The following is a 24,746-nucleotide window of genomic DNA, read 5'->3' as shown; positions in this document are numbered from 1 at the left end:
TGGATAGTATTGGAAGATTAATACAATAAGCAAGCAAATGATTTTGAAAACTACACAGAGGAGCACCAAGTAACAAGTGTTCCTATTTGAGCTTCTGTGTGGATATGTGACTAGAGACAGCTCTACCATGACAACGTATGAGATTTATATTTATTTCAGTCTAAATAATGTCAAGTCAATATTTGCAAAGCAGTCAGTTTGCTTTGGGAGGTATCTTGCAACAGAGGATGCCAGTAAAGGTTAAGATATTAACCATGCCTTTACTTCTTCCTTCGTTAATTTTAGTCAGCCTACATTTATTGCGGGCCTGCAATATGCCAAGCACAGTGTTAGGTGTGTAATGTCAAACGAGCCCTGGGCTCAGCCTCCTAGGGACATAGAAAATAAAGCAAATTAGTGAAAACACATCCTTTTCCACAGGACAGCAGCAGTGCCCTGTTAATTTTGCCCACCGCATGTCTTTTTCCTCCTAAGGCTACCAATTGCATTTAACTGAACTCTAAACTCCTGTTATCTGCCCTTGCCTACATGTCCAGCTACATTGTTCATTATGCTTCAAGCACATGACCTTCTGTTTCTGGAATGGACCAAGCATATAGCTGCCTCGGAGCCCTTGCACTGGCTGTTCCTCAGCCTGGCCATGCACTTCTTATCATTCACCTCTTTGTTCAAATGTCACCTTGTTCAAGAAGTCATCCCAGACTACCCATAGTCACTCTCCAAACCTGTCCTCTAATGTAGAAGACTCATCACTATTTGAAATTTCATGATCTGTTTATTATCTGTCTCACCTCATAGATAGATTATATATATATATATATATTCTGTCATATTCGTGGCTGTATTCCTAACACCTAGAAAGATGCCTGGCATATGTTAATCACTAAATATTTGTAAATAGTCCCTTGCCCAAAGATTTTCCATTGCACCCACCTCTTTCTTCCTTGCTGGCACATGGATGGGCCTTTTTGGAGCATATTCCATCAGCAGGGATCAGGTAGAGGAAGATGTGATGTGATAAGGAGGGAGAGAGAAGAATTAGAAGTATTAATTGGTATGAATTTAAATTTAATAGGATGAATTTGGATTTTTTTCTTTTTTGTTAGGTAAGAGAGCAATTAAATCAAAGGGCAGGATTAACCTCTCTTACCTTTGTGAAGTCTAAAGAGATTCCAGAATTACCCTAAAATTGACATTTTCTTGCCTTTTTGTTTCCTGATAACCTTTATTTTTTTGTATGTCTTGTATAGTTTGGAAAGGAGTGGGGTTGGTCTATATGTATATTCAGGGTGTTCCAAAAAACTGTATATACACTTTAACAGCTGATCACTCAATTTTGAAAATGAAATATATTTTGATAAACACTACCTTTATAATTATTCAAAGTATGTGTATTCATTTTTCTGGGACACCCTATGTTAATGTACTCACATTCCTATGTACTGCTATTAGGTAATCTTGAATCATTGGGAAGTGGAGTTCTAAATATAAAAATTCTGATGCCCAAGTTAGACTATACTTGCTCATTGTCTTCAAATAGTATTAAAGAAATTTCTATGAGACTATTATAAAATTACTAGAGGCCCGGTGCACGAAATTTGTGCACTGGGGGGTAGTCCCTCAGCCCATCCTGCACCCTCTCCAATCTGGGACCCCTTGGGGGAAATCTGACTGCCGGTTTAGGCCCGATCCCACAGGCAGTCAGACATCCTTCTCACAATCTAGGACTACTGGCTCCCAACCGCTCACCTGCCTGCCTGCCTGATTGCCCCTAACCGCTTCTGCCTGCCAGCCTGATCACCCCCTAACCACTCCCCTGCCAACCCGATTGCCCCCAACTGCCCTCCCCTGCCAGCCTGGTCACCCCCAACTGCCCTCCTCTGCAGGCCCAGTCGCCCCTAACTGCCCTCCCCTGCTGGCCTGGTCGCCCCCAACTTCCCTCCCCTGCTGGCCTGATCACCCACAACTGCCCTCCCCTGCAGGCCATCTTGTGGTGGCCATCTTGTGCCCACATGGTGGTGGCCATCTTGTGCGAGGGTGTGATGGTCAATTTGCATATTACCTCTTTATTATATAGGATACTTGGAAAATCTAAAATTCTTAAAATCCATTTTATTAGAATGAATGTAAAGTTTTCAAAAGCCATTAGAATGAATGTATGTCTCAATCTAAACATTCAATATATATATATATGGTTCTTTTTAAAAATTTTAACAGCTTTATTGAGATATCATTAATATCCAAAACTACACATGTGTAATGTGTACAGTTTGATGAGTTTGAATGTGATTCTTTCTTCAGGTGAAGAAAAGCATGTTTTGAGGAGCATAAGTTTAGAATTTTTAATGTCAGCTTACTCAGAATTAGTGTGATGATGAAAAGTTTAGACACATTCAAAGATTATGTAGCTTTAAAAATGATACCTTATCTTATCATGAGCTCTTTTCAGCCCCTGGGCTTCACTATTTTTCTCAGGTTGAAGAAAAGAAATCTATTCCATCTTCAGTTATACTGGGGTGTTTGTATGAATACAGCTTCAATTATATACATCATAATTAATTAGAGATTCAGACAGATTTTGCTGTTCTGTTATGAGTAATAATTGTCACAGTGAGATATTCTTTTTTGATAGCATTGCTCTCTATATAATTTTATCTTAAAGGAATTTCAAATAAATAATAGACATAAAATTATTTGTGCCAGTTTTGTTTTGTAAATCATATTCTCCTCCTCTGCAAAAGTGGTATGAAATCTGGAAGAAACTCACCTGTGTAAGAATAGGTCCATTATTATTCTATGAGGAAAAAAATCTTTCCTCATTCTGTCTTATATTAAGTGACTCTTATTTCCTGAATGCCTCTGTTGCTAGACTTGCTGTAAGCATTTCAGGAATCCTGGACTCATAAAAAGGAGAGACACAGTTATCAAATTGATGGAATTTGGTCAGTTTAGTTTTTAACTCACAATGCAAATATTCATGGGATGAATGCCTCAAACACTGTTGTTGTTCATGAACTTGTAGTAGCTCTTCCATTGGAATACCAATATTTTCATATTTATGGGCACATATTTTTTTAAATATATTTTTATTGATCTCAGAGAGGAAGGGAGAGGGGGAGAAAGATAGAAACATCATTGATGAGAGAGAATCATTGATCGGCTGCCTCCTGCACACCCCACACCAGGAATGGAGCCTGAAACCCGGGCATGTGCCCTGACTGAGAATCAAACCATAACTTCCTGGTTCATAGGTCCAGACTCAGCCACTGAGCCACATGCCACACCAGCTGGGCTGAGCACATATTTTTAAAGGCAACCATTGATAAACTTGATTGCTTGAATCACTCTGAATTCTTATTTTTCTTATTTTTTTTCTTTTCTTTCTTTCTTTTTTTTTTTTTTTTTTTTTTTTTTTTTTTACCAGACTCTTAGAAAGAACTATCCGGTCAGCTGTGGAGCAGCATCTTTTTGATGTTAGTAGCTCTGGAGCCCAAAGCTCAGAGGACTCAGAATCTGGAACATCCCTAGCCCCTTCCACCGCATCCGCCAGGCAGCGCCGCCGCCAGTCCAAGGAGCAGGATGAAGTTCGACTCGACAGAGACATGTGAGTTGGCGTTGCTGATTCTTGTTTGTGTTTTCTGTTCTTTTAAAAATAAACACCTGAATTAGTCGCTGTGTCATAGTCATTCCCATTTCAGTATTTACGTTAAAACTTTAAGAAGTTTTTGTTTTGACCCTTCTAAACTTAGCTAACATTTGGGAATTTAGAGGTGGTTGAATAAACATTTCAGTTTAGTCTCCATGTTTGGTATGTTGTAGGAAGCCACCTCTATTTAATACATTTCATGGTTTCCTTGCAAATATCTTATTTTAAGGGATTCTGAAGAATTGGAGGAGTAAATTGCTATTTGCCTGTCCAGATGTGGTGTTTTCTTGTTAGACGTTCAGTTGGCTGCTAGATTACCTTATGAACCAACAATTTTTTCTACTATGTTGACCTAATTAAATACTAGAATATCTTTCTCGTACTCTGACAGTTGATTATGTTTTAGTATAAGGTTGAGCTTAAGTCTAATCAAAAGTGGAAATACTTGAAGTTTTTATTATTATAATGACTAATTTTAAGGCATTCCCACAGCATGAATTTCAAGAATAGTATTACAAGGAACTTTATTCTCCATTAATAGGTTTGATAAATACCAATGAACAATCATTGAATAATCATGATTTAAATTGTCAAATAAAATAAATTTGCATATAACTGACTATATTGATATATTTTCCCAAAAGGTTTAATATTTTTACCTACTATAGCATTTGGGCTGTATAAAATTTTGTTTTGAACCCATTATTAAATGTCCAAGACTAAACTAAACCCTAGTTCCCATCATTCTTTCTTACCTGGACTCATAAGTTCCATCAAAATATTCATTAATAAAAGAAAAAAAAGTCTTTTTACTTAAAGAAAGACACAGAAGATAAATAGTATAAGTAAATCCCATGCTGCACATCACTTAAAGGCTATATTAACGACTGTAATTTGAGAATAAAACAGTGTCAGTGGTGTAACCCACTGACTTTCCAGGTGACATAAGCAGCACTTATTTTCCATTTTTATTGAGTAATAACTGACATACATGACCATATAAGCATAAAGCATGATGGTTTGATTTATATATATTGTGAAATAATACCACAGAAATTTTAGCTAATCACTTTTTTAAAAAGCATTTATTCGAGCTTATGGAAAGGAGGGGGTACTGTAATATTCCCTTTAGAGAATAGAAAAATTATGATACCGGAGATACTTACATTTAAAGTTAGGTACCGACTAAGCTCTATAGGAAGTGTTTAGGAGTATGATCAGTTTGTGAACTGCTTATGTTGTGTTATACAGCAAGTAGGAATTACTCATTTAATACTGTTCTTATCCTCTGCCTTGTTTTTTTCCAGATAGTTTGCAGCAACACTTCTCATTTTTAAAATATCCTTAGTGTGTCACAGCATCCTGCTTTTCACCGACCCTCTTGTTTGGACAGAGGGAAAGCAAGCGGAGGTTGGAAGTGGTAGTGAGGTGGGCAGAGAGAACAGAAACCCATGGTGATAGTGGTGATAGTGGGTGCCTGGCAGTGGGCAGGAGGAATGCAGCGGGGTTAGGTCAGAAACAGGAGAGAAATATGAAGCACAATAGAGGACCAGTGCATGAAATTCTTGCAAGGGTAGGGTCCCTAGGCTTGGCCAGCAATCAGGGCTTATCTGTGGGGCGACTGGTGAGGCAATCGGGGTCGGGGTGGGGCCCACTGGCACCCTCCTTGGCTGGCCTGGGACCTGCGGGCTGGGGGCAGCTCCTGCATTGAGTGTCTGCTCCTTGGTGGTCAGTGTGCATCAAAGTGACTGGTCATTCCACCGGTCGTTCTGCTGTTCGGTTGATTTACATACTAGGCTTTTCTATAATAATTAAAGTGTAATATGCTAATTAGACAGATGAACGATCTTCCGGACATCATTCCGGATGTTCCTGCTGTTCGGTTGATTTACATACTAGGCTTTTCTATAATAATTAAAGTGTAATATGCTAATTAGACAGATGAATGATCTTCCGGACATCATTCCGGACGTTCCTCCAGACAAAGCCACAGCAGCGGGGGCTGAGGCAGAGGTGGTTAGGGGTGATCAGGCAGGCAGGCAGAGTAGTTAGGGGCAATCAGGCAGGCAGGCAGGCGAGCGGTTAGGAACCAGTGGTCCCAGATTGAGAGAGGGATGTCTGACTGCCAGTTAAGGATGTCCTAAACCAGCAGTTGGATATCCCCCAAGGGGTCCTGGATTGTGAGAGGGTGCAGGCCGGGCTGAGGGACACCCTCCCCCACCCCGTGCACAAATTTCATGCACCGGACCTCTAGTATTATATAGGATGGTAACCTCTCCTGTAGATTTTACATATAGTTTCCCAAGACCCGGGATATTTCTAGTATGAGTTATCTTGATTATATTTTACTGTCCACATCTGGGGAGCTAAAGGAGATGGAGAATGGTAGAGAGAGCCTAACTAATCATCTAAACACCCATGAAACTTTAGCCTTTCCCTTAATTTTCCTTCTCTGGTATCCCTTTCACCATTCATTCTAGTCACTCGTGGTCAAACCACAGCTGTGAATTGAGTGATAGAATCCTGGGTGCAAACTATATATAGCTGAGTAACTTACAGTTTCACCTTACTCTTTTTTTTTTTTTTAGTTAGTATGTGGTCCGGGCACTCAGAAGCCCTCTTCCTACCCTCTTAGTCTTGAGGCCCTCTCCTAAGCTGACCCTGGTCATTCTCATGTCTTGATAGACCTTCAACTCCCAGCCTATCCTGAACCACTTCTCTGAGCTCTCCAGGTCTTTGGAAAGCAAGGCCCTTACCTCTCATGCCTAGATCTTTTCCCCATGAAGGTTCTCACATATGTCCCCAGGAGATATATTCACTATGGCATCAATTGTGAGAAGGTTGAGAATCATTATTATAGCTTACTAGAGGCCTAGTGCACAACATTCGTGCACTTGAGGAGGGAGTGTCCCTCAGCCCAGCCTGCACCCTCTCACAGTCTGGGAGCCCTCGGGGGATGTCCAACTGATGGCCTAAGCCATCAGTCAGACATCCTTAGCGCTGCCGCAGAGGCAGGAGAGGCTCCCGCCACCACTGCTGCATTCGCCAACTGTCAGCCTGGCTTTTGGCTGAGCGGCGCCCCCACAGAGGGAGCGCACTAACCACCAGGAGGCAGCTCCTGCATTGAGCATCTGCCCCCTTGTGGTCAGTGTGCTTCATAGCGACTGGTCGTTCCACCGTTCAGTCGATTTGCATATTACCCTTATATAGGATAGTATGTTTTTCTCAATAGATGCTTATGTATAATTGATTCATTTATCTAATATTTTCATCAGGCTTTGCTTGAAAAATAAGGGAAGATTAAACTAGATTTTACTCTATATTCTATTCAAAACTATTAGCCCTATGGAATGGTTAAAAATGTTTTGAAAAATAGAAATTTTATTGACTATTATTTTGCCTCTAAGAATTTAGAGCTGCAACCATATATTTTTTTTTAAATCCCTTGCCCAGCCAGCATGGCTCAGTGGTTGAGTGTCAACCTCTGAACCAGAAGGTCACGGTTTAATTCCTGCTCAGGGCACATGCCCAGGTTGCAGACTCGATCCCCAGTAGCGGACATGCAGGAGGCAGCTGATCAATGATTCTCTCTCATCATTGATGTTTCTATCTCTCTCTCCCTCTCCCTTCCTCTCTGAAATCAATAAAAAAAATTTTTTTAATGTTTTTAATCCTTGAAACAGAACACACCCAAAAAATCTCACACACGCAAAAAAAATTTTCACAAAAAATAATATCTTGAAACCAATGGTGACCATATTTTGAGATGAGATTAAAGAGTCAATAAAGTCTGTACTAAAATCATCATGGCAAATTTTTGAAATAAGCAAGATAATAAATACTTCATTGTAGTGCAAATGATTTCTTATTTGTCTAAATTTATACAGAAACATTATTAGGCTTATATTACTATTTGCTACAATATAAATATAAAAACTTAAGCAAAATATTTATTATGTGAAAGAGTACAGTTTACAAATTTACCATCTGCTGGATGCATGGAAATGTTGAATCTTTCTGATGGGTGTATGGAAGTTCAATGCAATAGTTTATTTTTCTATATGTTTGAAAATTTCATAATAAATATTTTTTGAAAGCAAAGCATTACTTAAAAGAAAATGGTTTTAATCTTCTAAAACACAAATGAACTATACAATTTTTATTATATAAATATTAAATTCCCACTGTAAATTAGAAATCATGTTATGTTAGGGGAGTAATATGCTCAGTATTGCTAGTACATTAAATGTGTGCATAAGGGTGAGGAGGGAACTGAACAAAAAACAAAAACAAGAAATAATATCTAGACAGTGAGAGTGAGAGACCACAGAGATCTAATTCAAGTCAAAGGTAAGTGATGTCAAGTATGATTGAAATCTGTCCCAATGTTGCCGGAAGGAGTTGTGCACCAGAGCTCCTCACACTCACACAGGTCCTGTGGGGAGAGGCATTGACTCAGGACAGCAAAGACTTTCCCTGGAGGAGAGCACGATTTCCACATGAGCACAACTGCACAATCAGATTTTTTTTTAAATATGTATTTTATTGATTTTACAGAGAAGAAGGGAGAGGGATAGAGAGTTAGAAACATCAATGAGAGAGAAACATCGATCAGCTGCCTCCTGCACGCCCCCTACTGGGGATGTGCCCGCAACCAAAGTACATGCCCTTGAATGGAATTGAACCTGGGACCCTTCAGTCCACAGGCCGAGGCTCTATCCACTGAGCCAAACCGGTTAGGGCACCACAATCAGATTTTCATGTATTTATGTGGATAGGATTTATTCCAGCCATTCATTCTCTATTCAAAAGCTTATAAAATAAACCTTGTCTTTTAATTTCTAAAAATAATTTTCATCTTTTGTATTAATCGGCTAGGACTACTGGACTGTGGGGCTTAAACAACAGAAATTTGTTTTCTCACAGTTCTGAGAGTCTGGAAGTCCGAGATCAGGTGCTGACAGGGTTGGTTTTGGGTGAGACCTCTCTCCATGACTTGCAGACGGGGCCTTCTCACCGTGTCCTCACACAGACTTTCCTCTATGTAGGTGCTGTCCTGGCGCTTCTCCCTCTTCTTCTGAGGACACCTGTTCTGATTAAGCCCCCACCTTTGCGACCTCATGTAACCTTAATTACCTCCTTAAGGACCCTATCTCCAAATACAGCCCCATTGGGGATTAGGGTTTCAACATAGGAATTTGGGGAATGTAGTTTAGTTAGTGGATAACAGTTTTAAAACATCCCCACCCCCATTAAAAAATTATAATTGGATGTTTATCCCAGGAGTTTAGGGAAAGCGTTAAGAATGACAAGAAGATCCCCAGCCGGTTTGGCTCAGTGGACCCACCCAAGGGTCCTGGGTTCAATTCCAGTTAAGGGTGTGTTTCTCGCACATCGGTATTTCTCTCAGTCTTTCCCTCTTCCACTCTTTCTAAAAATCAATGGAAAAATATCCTCAGGTGAGGATTAAAAAAAAAGAAGAAGAATGACAAGAAGACAGAATATATTGGTACAATGAACAGTTCTGAACTTCAGAACAAACTCACCCAGCTACCCATAGCGGGCACTGCTCTCAGTGCGTGGGGGGAGAGCCTTGAAGAATGTTAGTGTAAGTGTATGTGCTGGCATGATAGTCCCTATTGATACTCGAATGGCGAGCTCGGACTCTCATTGTGGGTTCTTGTCCTACGACATTGGAAGAATAAAATTTGTGGACTAAAAGATTTTAATGGGGAAAACCTGATACTATTTGCTACAATATAAATATAAAAACTTAAGCAAAATATTTATTATGTGAAAGAGTACAGTTTACAAATTTACCATCTGCTGGATGCATGGAAATGTTGAATCTTTCTGATGGGTGTATGGAAGTTCAATGCAATCGTTTATTTTTCTATATGTTTGAAAATTTCATAATAAATATTTTCATCTTTTGTATTAATCGGCTAGGGCTACTGGACTGTGGGGCTTAAACAACAGAAATTTGTTTTCTCACAGTTCTGAGAGTCTGGAAGTCCGAGATCAGGTGCTGACAGGGTTGGCTTTGGGTGAGACCTCTCTCCATGACTTGCAGACGGGCCTTCTCACTGTGTCCTCACACAGACTTTCCTCTATGTAGGTGCTGTCCTGGCGCTTCTCCCTCTTCTTCTGAGGACACCTGTTCTGATTAAGCCCCCACCTTTGCGACCTCATGTAACCTTAATTACCTCCTTAAGGACCCTATCTCCAAATACAGCCCCATTGGGGATTAGGGTTTCAACATAGGAATTTGGGGAATGTAGTTTAGTTAGTGGATAACAGTTTTAAAACATCCCCACCCCCATTAAAAAATTATAATTGTGAAAATTTTTTTTTGTGTGTGAGATTTTTTGGGTGTGTTCTGTTTCAAGGACTAAAAACATTAAAAAATGTTTTTTTTATTGATTTCAGGGAGGAAGGGAGAGGGAGAGAGAGATAGAAACATCAATGATGAGAGAGAATCATTGATCAGCTGCCTCCTGCATGTCCGCTACTGGGGATCGAGTCTGCAACCTGGGCATGTGCCCTGAGCAGGAATTAAACCGTGACCTTCTGGTTCAGAGGTTGACACTCAACCACTGAGCCATGCTGGCTGGGCAAGGGATTTAAAAAAAAATATATGGTTGCAGCTCTAAATTCTTAGAGGCAAAATAATAGTCAATAAAATTTCTATTTTTCAAAACATTTTTAACCATTCCATAGGGCTAATAGTTTTGAATAGAATATAGAGTAAAATCTAGTTTAATCTTCCCTTATTTTTCAAGCAAAGCCTGATGAAAATATTAGATAAATGAATCAATTATACATAAGCATCTATTGAGAAAAACATACTATCCTATATAAGGGTAATATGCAAATCGACTGAACGGTGGAACGACCAGTCGCTATGAAGCACACTGACCACAAGGGGGCAGATGCTCAATGCAGGAGCTGCCTCCTGGTGGTTAGTGCGCTCCCTCTGTGGGGGCGCCGCTCAGCCAAAAGCCAGGCTGACAGTTGGCGAATGCAGCGGCAGTGGCGGGAGCCTCTCCTGCCTCTGTGGCAGCACTAAGGATGTCCGACTGAAAATACATCAGTCGGACATCCCCCGAGGGCTTCCAGACTGTGAGATAGTCCCTATTGATACTCGAATGGCGAGCTCGGACTCTCATTGTGGGTTCTTGTCCTACGACATTGGAAGAATAAAATTTGTGGACTAAAAGATTTTAATGGGGAAAACCTGCCCACTCTAAAATGGGAAAACCCAGTCTTCTGAGTCTCTGTCTACGGGTTTATAAATGCTGGAAGCTCTTTGTTCATCCCATTTCCTAATTGGCCCCTTCCTTATTTTATGTCCCCCGTGCTTTCCTACTTGTCCACTGTCCTCCTTATTCCTACATGGTATCAGTTCCAAAGTTTCATAGCCCATCGGTACCCTCCTCTTCTTCTTCCCCTTCTCTTGTAACATTCTTATAAACAATCTGGCACCTCTCCCATGGACTCCCCTTTCCTAAAACTGCCTTTCCTGTCTCGAAACTCCTTTCACTACCAGCTTTTCCTGATGTCTTCAAGTATTTTATATTAGGATTTTTCCTATAAAGGTTGCACATAACTTTTATATAATTTTACTAAATCTATACATTTTTACGTGAAAAGTATAAAATAAGAATAAATTAAATATGGAGTGTTAAAAATCACCAAAGATAGTATAACTTTGAAAATGTTACGATTATATTAATTCATAATTTTGTTCCATTATATCCCATCTAAGACAGATACGAATTTAGATTGCAGAATAAATATTTAATATTATCTTTCATTTTGGGATATGAACTGATAGTAAAATATGGTCATGTATTTTTATTCTTTAAAGCCCCTTTATTTTAAGATGTAGCTTTAGGTGTTTAGGAAGGTACTTTTAGGGTCATACCATGAAGACGAGTAAAAGCTCATTCATTTGTACCTTTCCAAGGCATGGTGCTACATGGATGGTTTAATTTGTTTTGTGATGTGATAAAAGACAAACATTTTGCTAAGTAATTTAATTTTGTGAAAACCTCTTAAAAGGGAATGTTTGAAATTCTTAAAACAATTTCAAGAACATGAAATGAATTAAATTCTGTAATTATGACATTTGTCTACAGCTAAGTCATGAAGGACCTCCAGTTACAAGCTTACATTCTGGAATTCCTTGCACTGGGAAGTAATAAATTTATATTTTAATTAAAAATGATTTGTACTCCAGCCAGAGTGCTCCTCAGTAGATGAGTGCATAAAAAGCTGTGGTACATTTACATAATGGAATACTATGCAGCTGTAAAAAAAGAAGGACCTCTTACCCTTTGAGACAGCATGGGGGGACCTAGAGAGTATTATGCTAAGGAAATAAGCCAATCAGAGAACAAGTGTCATCACATGATCACACTCATATGTATAAGCTAATGAACAAAATAAACTGATAAACAAAATAGATCCAGAGACATGGAAGCATGCAACAGACTGACAAATCTCAGAGGGAAGGGTGGTTGGGGAAGAGATTAATCAAAGAATTTATATGCATATATGCATAGCCCACAGATACAGACAATAGTGCTGTAAAGGCCTGGGGAGGGCCAAGAGCAGGTTAGAGGAGGTCAAGGGGAGGGGGGAGAGGATATCTGTATACTTCCAACAATAAAGATACATTTTTTTTAAATGATCTGTATTCCATAGTTTTTATTGTGCTATTTCTACCAAGATTATCTAACATGGTCAGATTTATATATTAATGCATTTTTACTACTCTAAAATGTCTTTATCGTTTGGGAAAACCATCATGTCCCATTCTAGAGAAACACATATTTCCTTTTCAGATTTTTTTCATACATTGTATCAATGTGTAAGGTGTGTGTGTGTGTACACATATATATGGGAGGGGGGCAGAATTATTTTGTTAGCTTACACTAATCTTCCTGTTTGAATACAAATTACTTTTGGTACAAATACAAAAGTTGTTCATTTGCTAGAAACACAGCTCTTGCCAATTGCCTCTAGGAGTAATTTCTCTTTTAATGTGAGTTATTTGGCACCAAGAGGTTTCAGTAGTGGCACTCTGCTCAGATTTTGATCAAATACGCAAACTGGAATTTCTAGGCACTCTTCTGACTCCTGTGTGAGGCAGTGGCAGTGGCATTAAAATGCCCCTTTTACCTTTTGAGATACAACTAAGATAATTTTCTTTCAATTCTAGGGGACTCATCAACAAAGAAAATATTCCTTCTGGGCTCAGCAACCTTGATGATTGTATTTTGAATGCTCAGGAAGTGGAAAATTTACATGAAAATACTTCTGGCTATATTGGAGAAAGGAGCAAACCTAAACGTCAGAAATCCAGTTCCAAACTTTCTGATCTCAATGAAAATCAAGATTATCTTGTGGTAAGTGAATAATTTCATAAGATTTTTACTTGCGACCAATTAGGGAATATCACATCTCTTTTCCTTGCTTTGTAAAAAATGAATAATAATTTCAATGTTGAGTTTTACAAAATTATAAATTATGAATTCTGAAAGAGACCTTAGAACTACCTGCTATACACACTTGTATTTCATTTTTATAAATATAAAAGGCTGGGAAGGATTATATTCTGCCAAAGGAACCAGAGAGAGAACGAACTTGAGTTCCATATTATTCAAATTGATCTGACTTGTCATTCTTTTGAGCATTTTTAGCTTTTATTTTTGGGACAGAATTGTCAGTAATTTGCATTTGTCCTTGTTTTCTACATTCTATTTGTTCTTGTCTATATGAATATGTAAAAAACAAGTTTTAATGAATGAACTTAAAGCCAGATGAAAGGAAAATACAAAAGGAAAGAGGATCAACTTTCTTCATGTTCAGAAATTTATTTTCAAATCTATATTCTATCAAGTATTTTCTTCCAAATTAATCCGAAACCCCCCCCCCAAAAAAAAAAAATTAATCTCCTACACAGTTTCCTCAGACCTGAACCTTGGATCGTTAATTTGATATATAAGGTGTTACAAGAGATTTCAGTCAATAACTAAAACAATATATGGTTTAGCAATGAATATATATCATCCTTTTTTGTGTATTCAGTTTCTCTGGAAAGTGAGAACCAAAAGTCTGTCTTCTAATTCTCTTTATTTAAAAAAATTTTCAAAAAGATATAAAGGGGAGATAGATTGTATAGCATAGCATGAACTGGTGTTCCTAATAAAAACAGGTAATGTACATCCCCACTGTTCGGTGTGTAAATCCTCTTGCTCTCCTTTATCTCTGCCCAGTTGTTAGCTCCATGCTGGGTCCATACATTTAGAAACACTTAAGGGCCACCTATTTTTTTCATTGTCAGTTTCTGCACGTGCTCACAGAAGATTCCAGATTTTGCCCTAAGTAAAATACACATGAATGCAAATCCAGGGAAAGCTTGTTTATTCAATTTTCCCCCAAAATGTCTTGATACTCTGTTTCTAGAAATTAACTGATCAGCTGGAATGAACAGAGAGCAGTCATTTACCTCAGACCTCATCTGCCACAGTTCTTCAGATAACAAGTATAAGCCCTGGAACCATTCATGACCCAGTAAATGTTATTGAGTATTGACTTAATTCATATTTGGGGGAACAGTAAAGTTTTTTAAAAATCATACTAACTTCATTAGCTCTTTATTTGGCCCATGATTTGCTTATCTGCTGAAGAGAATTACAGTGACTAAAAGTCTGACTCTTGGCTTCTTTGAAAAGAGTGTACTTCTCTGTTTGAATCCCTTTTCACGGAACTGAACCCATCAATAATCTTTTTTTCACCGAGGATAGTGTCTTAAATTATCTAGGTTGTAACAGCTAATAAAAGTGGAAAAATACACTTATTCCTTAGAATATGTATTTGATTGATAAAAACTATGGACACAGTCTTTGTTTAAAAACATTTGGATGGGAAAACCTAATTTCATGTTGGTCTTACTTATGTTCCCACCTTAGTTGCCAGTTTCCACATTCCAGAATTGTGCCTGTCACATGTTAAGTGAGCAAAGTGGACTGTGTCTTTGTTGCAATGAATAACTTAAAATCCTGCCCGTGCAACTTAGAAAAATTTTCCTCATCTATAAAGTGAGGGTATTCTCTAAGATCTTTCCTAACTCTCATATTCCATGAATTTTTAAATCTCATCTTCACAGGTAACCACAAAACTAAGAGCCAGAGAACATAACAGTGACTAGTATTTAGACCACATCCTGAAAGTTAGGTTGTGCATCTTAACTTCCCACTATTTTTAATCTTCTAATTTTACTTTACCCAACCCTCCTTCACAGTCCTTTTCTACTCCATGTCAAGTTCTTTACACCCTGATTAAACATTTGTTTCCATAGATTGGGGAAAAGTATTGTGCGTAATTATATGCCTTCCATGTGCCAGGAAGTATCTTGGGGATACAACAGTGAAAAGAGCGGGCAAAACTTGCTGCCCTTATGGAGCCCAACCTTCTAATAGGGGAAACAGACAATAATCAAGAAAACAAGTAAAACATAGGCCATATTAGATAGTGATAACTACTGGAAAGAAAAATAAAGCAGGATATGGGGATAGGAATTGTGAGGGGGCAAGGGATGCCGTTTTAAATAGTGTGGTCAGAGAAGATATCCCAAGAATTTGACATTTGAGTATAAAGACCTAGAGGAAGTGAGGACCAAGCCATAGAAGGACGTACTATAATGGCAGGTGGCAAAGGCCCTGAGGCAGTAATGCATCTGGAATGTTCAAGAAACCACAAAGACACCATCATGGCTGAAAGAGAGCGAGCAAAGTGAGAGAGGTAAAGGGAGAGAGGGCAGACTAAGTAAGGCCTCAGAGATCATTGCAAGGCTTTGCCTTTACTCTGGGTGAGGTGAGAATCCACTGGAGGGCCTAGGTGGAATGGTGGTCTGACTTACTGAACTTTGGTGTGACTACTACCTTGAGAATAGACAGTAAGTGGGCAAAAGCAGAGTAACCAAGGCAGGAAGCTATTGCAGTCATCAAGGTTTGAGATGATTGTGGCTTCAACGCAGGTGATGCCAGAGCCGGCACATACCACCTTGCAGGCTGTACAGCGCACTACCCCAGGGAGCACTATTCACATCAACTAACCGTGAATGGTCCCTCCTGCAGCACTGCATGCTGGAGTCATGAAGTAGGAGATGGGTTTTGGATACATTTTGAAGGTAGAATTGACATTACCCTTGGGGTATGAAAGTAATAGAGGAGTCAAAGAGACTGCAATGTTTTGGGCCTGAACAGCTAAAAGATTTGTGTTGCCAGTCTACTGACATGGAGGAGACAGAAGTTCGGGGGGTAGTCCGGGGTTCAGTTTTGAACATGTTAGGATTGAACTGCCCATCCGATATCTCAGAGGAGGGAGGCCAACTGGGTTTCTGGGCCTAGAGTTGAGGGAGGATATCCTGGCTGGAGATACAGTGTGGGAGTCATCAGCAGATAGAGGCTATTGAAAGCCAGTATCCTGAGTGAGCAACCAAGGGAACAGTGTGGACAGAAAAGAGGAGTGGCCTCGGGGACTGAGCCTGAGGCGTACCAACATTGAGAGGATGGGGAGATAAAAAGATACCAGTAGAAAAGATTTAAAAAGGAGCAACCAGCCAAGTAGAAGAAAAATGAGGTGAGTTTGTTGTCTAGGAAGCTAAGTGAAAAGAGGGTCAGATGATGGATCAAATAGAAGGCTGACTATGGCCATTATTAGAATTAGCAAACTGGAGGCCACTTAATAAGAGAGCAATTTTGGTGGAGAGATGGGAGCAAAAACTATTTTCCACAGAAAATGAGAGGAGAGTAACTGAAGACTGTGAGTAATCATTTCACAGTGATCTCACAGCCCACGGCACAGCCAGAGAGGACAATATGCTGTAGACCTAAAAAAAAAACATCTTGCAGATTTGGAATCTCTGAAGTGGGAACAGTCCGGGCACTTTGACCTTTGTCCTTTCACCTTCCAAGGCTGTCATGGCCGGCAAGGACCAGAGACCACAGACATTTCAGAGCTTGGAAGTTAGTGGCCGTGGGTGACATTAGATGTTCTGCCTTATCTCTGTTGCCACAATCTCAACCTTTTCCTCTCCTTAACCCCTAGCTCATGCCTGTGCCCTCAGTCTCTCTTGGAAACTTGTCTCCTGGTTTACTTTGAAGAGTTAAGACAGCTGGCTGGTGGTTCAGCAAGTGTCCTCCCTCCTGCTGCAAAATTTCTCTACGTCTTCACTCATCTTATATTCTTACCTGGTCAAATGATAAAGTGGTTTTTCTAAATCCTAAAGTTAAGGCGTATCTTTAGAAATTCTATTTTCTACCTCCATCTCCGCACCCCACCCCCATGTACTAGTATGGTACACACACACCATTGCTTTCTTCATTGGCTCATTTCTGTTGGCCTAGTAACAGTTTGAATCAAAAGCCATAACTCAGTCATGCATTTTATCCAATAATCCTACCTCTGCTGCGTTGTCTATCATGTAATAGCTATACAAGTGAACGTGTTACCCAGTTACTTAGTTCCCTCATCTGTAAAATCGGGGATATTAATACCCTCGGTGTGTGTTTTTTTAAATGCAATGAAATATGCTAAACAAAACAAAACAGGAAAAACTGAAAACAGTACATATTTAAATTTCTTTCTGTTTCCTTTGCTCTGATCTCCAGTCTCCTTCCTTCATTTTACCATCAGATATTTTGAACAGTCCATACTTGTTATTTTCAGTTCTTTTCGCACTTGCTCATCAACCCCTGTCGTCAGGATTCTACTCGCTTCTCTGAAGAGACTGCTCTCTTGGACCGACCTGCAGTTGGAGCTGGCCTTGCAAGGCTTGTGTGCTGTGACGTATGCTTGACCCTTGGCCTCCCTACGGCCTGTGGTGCTTTTGATACTTAGTCCCTTTTTCTCAGAACTCTTTCTCCCTTGGCCTCTGTGATGGTGACCTTGCCTTGTCCTCTTACCACAATGACTGTTTTCTTCTTTGCTGCATCCTTCACTGGCTAATGTCCCACAAAGCAGAGCTGGATGTAAATGTTACCCAGATTTCTGTCTCTTATCTCTTTTCTACCAGCATTTAATCTGAGAGCTTCTCCACTTTCATGGTGCCAAATGTCATCTCTTTACAAATGACTTCCAAATCAACATTTTTTCCCCCCAAATGAACATTTTTAAAAAAATACTGATTTTAGAGAGGGAGGGAGGAAGGGAGGCAGAAAGCAAGAAACATCAACGTGAGAGAGAGACAACGATCAGTTGCCTCCCAAACACACCCCAACCGAGGATCAAACCGCAACCTAGGCACGTGCCCTGACTGGGAATTTGACCCAGGACCTCGCTGCATGGGAGGACGCTCCAACCAACTGAGCCACACCGGCCAGGGCCCAAATCAACATTTAATCGATGCGCTCTGCAGTTCACCCTAGAAAGTACTTCAAAGTCAACATGTTAAAACCAAACTTGTCTTTTTCTCTTTGATCTCTTTTCACTCAAGATACCCATCTGAGTTTATCAGGTCATCATCCTCTTAGTCATTTTCAAAGTCCTTTCCTTTTCCTTACCCCTAATCCTTCTTCCAACTTTTCAATAATTCGTCAAATGTTGTTGACTCTACTATAAAAATGTGATGTATGTCACCCTTTTCTTTTTGTATTGCCATTACATAGCCGAAGCCCTTATTATAACTAGTCTGGAACCTTGAAACAGCCACCAGCATATCTCCAAGCCTCCAGTCTCTGCCCTCTCCCCTCTTCAAACCATTTACCTGCTACTGCAAAACAATCATCTACCAAATGCAGAAACTATCAACTCTTGTCTTCAGTGCAGCACAACTCAGCCAGAACTCTTCTCAAAAACTACATGACTGCCCTGGCCAGTGTTTCTAAGTAGTTAGAGCGTCAGCCTAAGCACCGAAGGGTCACGGATTCTATTCCTGGTCAAGGGCACGTGCCCGGGTTGCAGTTTCATCCATGTCCCAGTCAGGGCATGTGCTGGACGCAACCAGTCAATGTGCCTCTCTGTCTCTCTGTCCCTGTCCCTCCCTGCCTCCCTCCACTCTTTCTAAAAATCAATAGGGAAAAATCCTCGGGTGAGGATTAACAATAAAAAACCAAAACTACAGGACAGTGATTCTCTGAGTGGTGTCAACATAATGTAAAGAAGCTAACCCTATGAACCACAGATTTAAAGTTATTCATTCCTTCAAGCATGCAACAGGAAACTATTTGACAAGCAAAATTTAGGTAATCAGAGACACACTTTCTGCCTTCCTGAAGTTGGCATTTTCAAAGGGTGAGAGGGAGAAGAAACAAGGAAAATAGTCAGATGGCAATACGTGCTGTGGGGAGAAACGAAGCTGAGTAACAAAGTAGGAGGGTGGGAGGTAAGGATTGTGTTATATAGATTAAGGTCCTCAGGTCAGGCTTCCCTGCGAATCGTACTTGTGCAGGGACCTGAAGGATGTGAGGGAGTGAGCCATCAGGATAGCTAGAGAGACTATCCAGGCAGAGGGGGCAATAAGGCTTAACCTTTTGAGGATAAACAAGAGGCTGCTATGGTTGGAGCAGAGTTGAGGGAGAAGCATTATAGGAGATGAGGTCAGAGACAAAGCAAGGGCCATGATCACTTAAGGCTTTACAGCCATTTTTAGGTCTTTGGCATTTACCTGGAGTAAGATGAACAATTAGAGGATTAAAGGGAAGAAAGTCATTTTCTGATGTACCTTTTGAAAGGATCACTCTGGCAACTGTGTAAGGAATAGCCCAGAGGTGGTGAGAGATGGACAAGAACTAAAGCAGAATAATTGGCATCATCGAAGGAAGAGATAATACTAATACTCAGTTTTGTCCAGAATGACAGCAATGGAGGTAGTAAGAAGTGGTCAGACTATAGATACCAGTATATTTTGAAGTAGAACCAAGAGCATTATCTAATGGGTTGTATTTGGGATGTGAAGAAGCAGGGAGGGGTGCAAGATAACTCCAAGACTTTTGGAGTAGCTAGAAGGATGGAGTGCCATAGATAGAGAAACTGTTGCAAGGGTAAATGAGGGGGGCATCAATAATTCCATTTGGATATGTTGAGCTTGAGGTGTTTATTAAAAAACAAGTCAAGTGGGCAGTTACATATATGAATCTGGAGTTTAGGGGATAAGTAAAATAAGCTTGGGAGTCTTTGGCACACCGTTGGGTATTTAAAGCTTTGAGATAGCCCTAGCTGGCCCCTAGGGACGGAACAAAGAGAAGGGTCCAAGGACTGTGCCCTGGGACATACCAATTTGTAGAGGATTGGTGGAGGAGAAGATACATGCAAAAGAGTTTAAAGGGAAGCAGCTAGCAATTTCCAGTGCAGTATGGGGGCAAGAGCCTTATAGATTTGAGTCAAGAGAAAATCAGAAGAGAGAAATTGGAATAGTAGGTACATGATAATTTCACATATAATATCCAGCTAACATACATCTGCCTCGCTGGGAGCTATTTTGGTTGGAGAAGGGAGGAAGAGCCTGGGTTCATGAGAGTGTAGGAGGAAATAAAGAAAATTGATATAGTAGCTGGAAACAATGCAAGATTAAGAGAGTCTTTTTAAAGGACGGTTATATTATACAGCATTAGTATAAGCTAGGCCAAAAGAGAGGGGGAAATGATGATGTAAGAGAAGGGTCCATTGCAGTATCAGTGTTCTTGAGTAATTGACAGGGTTTGGGACCTAGTGGATGAGTAGAGAGCTTTGATAGCAAATTACTTTGATTCAAAGACCGTTTCATCAGAAACTCGAATGGTTTTTCCCCGCTGCCTCCTTCACATAGCACCTGTGTTTTAACCACAGGCTACTCATAATCTAAGAAAAGTGAGTACTCTACATTTTTTAAAAAGATTTCTATGAATTTATTGGGTTTACATTGGTTAATAAAATTATATAGGTTTCAAGTGTGCAATTTTATAATACACTAGAGGTCCGATGCACGAAATTTGTATAAGAGTAGGCCTTCCTTCCCCCGGCTGCCGGCAACGGCTTTCCTCGCAGCCCCGGTTTCGTGAAGTCAGGTCTAATTAGCATATTATGCTTTTATTATTATAGATCATCTGTATATTGTATTCATTACCCAAAATCCTTCAGTCCCCATTTATCCCCCTTTTCCCTCCTCTACCCCCCCCCCCCACCCTCCTTTTCCTCTGGTAATCACCATACTGTAGTCTGTATCTGAGGTGTGTGTTTTGTTGGTTTTTTTTTTTTTTTACTTAATCCCTTCACCTATTTAACCTCTCCTCCAGCCCTCTTCCCCTCTGACAGCTGTCAGTCTGTTTCTATTTTGTTTGTTCCACACATGAGTGAAATCATATGGTGTTTGTCTCTCTGATTGGCTTATTTCACTTAGCGTAATATTCTCCTGGTCCATTCATGCTATCACAAAAGATATGATTTCTTTCTTTTTATGGCCAAGTAGTATTCCATTGCACAGATGTACCACAGCTTCTAACTTTTTAATCTCATCATGTTTTTACACACATCTATGATTCATTTTCCTTGTATTCTATTGAGTAAGAAAAGAATGTGCTGGCCTTGAATTTTATGTTTACATTTGTATTCAGATAGAACCTATTACAAAAATCAAGGTAATATAAACAATGTAACAAACTGCAGTTGGAGCAGTAACCAAAATACAAGTGTCATGGTGACAAGGACAAGTGTGTGTCTGGCTCACCATTGCACCCCCATGCCCAGATGGTTAGACACTCACTAAACATGTGCTGGGGGGAAGAGTGAGTGAACAGTTGCCATATTGTTTAGGGTAACTTGTATAACAAAAAGACCCAAAACACAATGTCTTGGACATAGTAAACGTTACTTCTGTGACCGTCTAGAGCAGGAGTTTCGGGCTGGGGAGAGGAGTCGAGGGCTTGCTCCATACAGTTTTTCAGGGCCCCAGGCCAACTCCCACTCTGCCGTCTTCAGCAGATAGCTTCCCGGCACTCTGGTGGTTTTCATCTCCATTCCACCTCAGAGAGCGAGAGATAGAGCAATTGAATGCTGAGGCATGTACCTGGTGGGTTAGTGTCATGACCAGGTCTGGAAGCCACACACATTGCTTCTCATATCATGTTGGAGGCAAGTTGGTCGCTTGGCCATCTCCCATTGCAGAGGAGCCAGGGGATGTGTTCTTGCTGGGCATGTGGCTATGCAGTCCTGTGGACGAAAAGGATGGAATTGGGTGGACAGCTGGCAAGCTCTTCCAGAGGCATCTCTTAACAGTGCCAGTAGTTATTTTTTAATATGGGTTAATTTATATAGTTTTAAGCAGTAAAATGTACAAAAGGGAACACAAAGAGATTCAAATCTGCCATTCGTCATTTGTTAATGAGAATATATCAAATATTCTCCTTCTCCTAGAGCTCAAGGTTAGAATAATGAGCGTGTTTTGACTAGAAGCATTCCATGTAGCCGTCAGACTGAGCTGTTTGTATATTGAGAAAAGGCATTTCTTTTTTTTTTTCTTTCTTTTTTCTTTTTTTTTTTCTCTTGGTGTCCTCTATAAAGGCTTTGTCAGCATTTTACAGTTTTAGAAGACAAATTTGTTTTTGCTCCAAGTGGTTTCATGTGCTTCAGTGGTCAAACAGGTTTTAAGCCTTAGCTTCAATGCCAAAACAGAGCTGGGGGTAAGAATTGAAAATAAAATCCACAGCCTAAAGCTTTTTTAGAGGCTTTTGCTCTTTTTAAATTTGAGGTTCTTTTATAATTTAAAAGTATAGTTCTTAAATGTCCCTTCTGACACTCAAAAATTTTCCAAATAAATTATATCGTAGCAAATGTGTGTGTTTTGAAAGTCACTCGTAGGACTTATATGAGGCAAAATTTTCTGCATTATAAATGAGGCTTTACCTGACTTTGAAAAAAAAATACAACTCAAGAAGCAATTTCATTATAGTACAAAGTCATACTCTGTTCTTTGCTATTTCTTAAATTACCTATTTAAAAGATTACAACTTTAGAAGGCATATTAAAAGTTAATGCAATAAAACATTTTTGTAAGAATTCTATTAACTTCAACCTTTAATAAATGAAAACATTAATGAGCTGCTCTTATCACACCTAGAGAAGAGTTTTGGACATAAAACAGTTCAAAACCTTCAAAAGGCATTGAGCCAGTATTTTCTCCTAAGACAAGTACTAATAACAACAACAGAACATTTGAAAGTCCAGTAGCATATTTCTCATACAATGAAAGCATTCTATATTTCAGCCTTCATTTTGACCTGACCATTACATTCATCCCTTTCCCCACCTCAAGGAAGTGGAGGAATTACGATATTATCTCTTATCTTAATTTTACCTCTCTAAATCCTAGGCAAGAATGGAAGTCAGAATTTATAAAACATTTTGCTCCCAGAGAAATAGGTATTTTCATTACTGCATTCATAGATCTTTACTACCCTTGTTAGGTTCGTTCTGAAAAAAATTGAGGTAGGTTGCCAGTTGTAACACATTCTTCACATGTTCCTGTTTCCAAAAGGTATAGGAGGGCAATCCAACTACCTTAGCAAAGGAACACTGTGTACTTGCATGCTGCTTTGTAAAAGCAGACCATGAATATTCAACAGTCTCAAATGTGTGGAGGACGGCATGAAAGTAGGAATTCTTATAAAGCTTTAGAGAGGACGACTGAACAGTGCGGAAAGTCACCATTTGTCAGTTACATCTATGAAAACTCGGGTCCTTGGGGAGTTCTTAAACATTTGGACCAAACACTTTGAAAAAAGTGGAGTGGGGAGGGGGTTGAAGAAGTTACTACTTGTTTTATCCCTGGAGATCAGCTAAACTTTCTCACATTTTCAACTGCTTTTTGCAAAGCTTCCTATTGTATAACATACCTATCTATACTTTCTTTCTTTTTTCTTTTTAAATCTCAAAACCTATATCAGTTATATCTTGGTTCTTTCTGTTAGGAAAAAAATCAATCTTCTGACATCGTCCTACGGAAATATCTTTGCATTTATGTAATGCTATTATGGCCTATTTTCTGTTCTCCCTTTCTGAATATTTCTTAGCCTTAATCTAAAAATTTGTATGTCTTTGGAAATAGTCATTTGCATATCATTATAAAAGTATGTTATTGACACTGTTTTAAAATGATCTGGTTATGCTTTCTCTAAGAATTCATGTTTCAGAACTTTAGGAAAACCTAATACTATTGTACTAGATCTTTCACTAAAGATTTTGATAATCTATTAAAGATTACCTATGAGAACAAACAAAGATTCTTTGTCATAGATACATCACCCTTTATCAAGAAGATCACTTCCAGGTAATAGGAGCAATTCTGCTTTGGTTAAATGAGAGCCATTTTAAAGAGGCTTCTTGTAACCTAAGCTACTTAAGCTTTAGAGTAACAAAGACGGGAATATAATTGTCATTTTTTTAAAGTTCTCGGGTTTATTCTAAAATTATCTAACGGTGTAAATTATCTCAGCATGTAAATCCTTGTTCAGTAGCAAACACAAACAGTCTTTCAGTTCCTGGGACATCATCTTCACTGTGGACAAGTAGTAAAATATTGTCCTTGGGGGTTTCATAGTTTTAGAAAGAATAACAATATCAACAACAGCTAATATTCATTAAATGTACCAGGTATAATTCTGCTTTAACTGTATTATGTCATTTAATCTCATGACCACCCCTGTGCTGAGTAATGTTGCCATCTCCATTTTCCACATGGGCAAATTGAGGGTCAAGTAGGGTCATATGGTTGCTAAATGATAAAACTAGGATCCAAACCCAAACATTCTGACTCCAGAGCCACCATTATAACTATTATATTATGCTGTTTCCCTTAGTTTCTATTCTTTGATGAAGCCTAGTATTTTAAACTTTAAGAATTGTAGACAAGTTGGCCAAACCAACATAAAAGGAAAATAATTCATCCATTTACCAAGTCAAAGATTTGTTTTTTTATCCTAATTGTATGTTGTTGTTGTTTTATTTTGGAGATTTTAAATATATGTCAGTTTTATGGGAGTATTGTGATCCTTAGTCAAATTTACTTTGTAAAGAGTTTTTCATAATGGGGGGTTATAAATATGTAGGTGAATACATG

At 39.3% G+C, this 24,746-nt stretch overlaps 1 protein-coding gene across 9 annotated transcripts in view; it reads left to right on the top strand.

The window, feature by feature from the left end:
* Positions 1–24,746, top strand: part of FAM13A (family with sequence similarity 13, member A) — a 261,528-nt gene that overhangs the window by 188,007 nt on the left and 48,775 nt on the right. For all 9 annotated transcript variants that reach the window (XM_005862767.2, XM_005862766.2, XM_014536858.1 and 6 more), the window contains 2 exons: positions 3,425–3,604; positions 12,873–13,059. In XM_005862767.2, the coding sequence (XP_005862829.1) occupies positions 3,425–3,604; positions 12,873–13,059 (367 nt within the window). The remainder of the gene's footprint in view (positions 1–3,424; positions 3,605–12,872; positions 13,060–24,746) is intronic.

Source organism: Myotis brandtii, unplaced genomic scaffold (assembly GCF_000412655.1).
Source record: "Myotis brandtii unplaced genomic scaffold, ASM41265v1 scaffold1675, whole genome shotgun sequence".
NCBI lineage: Eukaryota > Metazoa > Chordata > Mammalia > Chiroptera > Vespertilionidae > Myotis > Myotis brandtii.
This window is presented reverse-complemented; position numbering and strand designations above follow the sequence as displayed.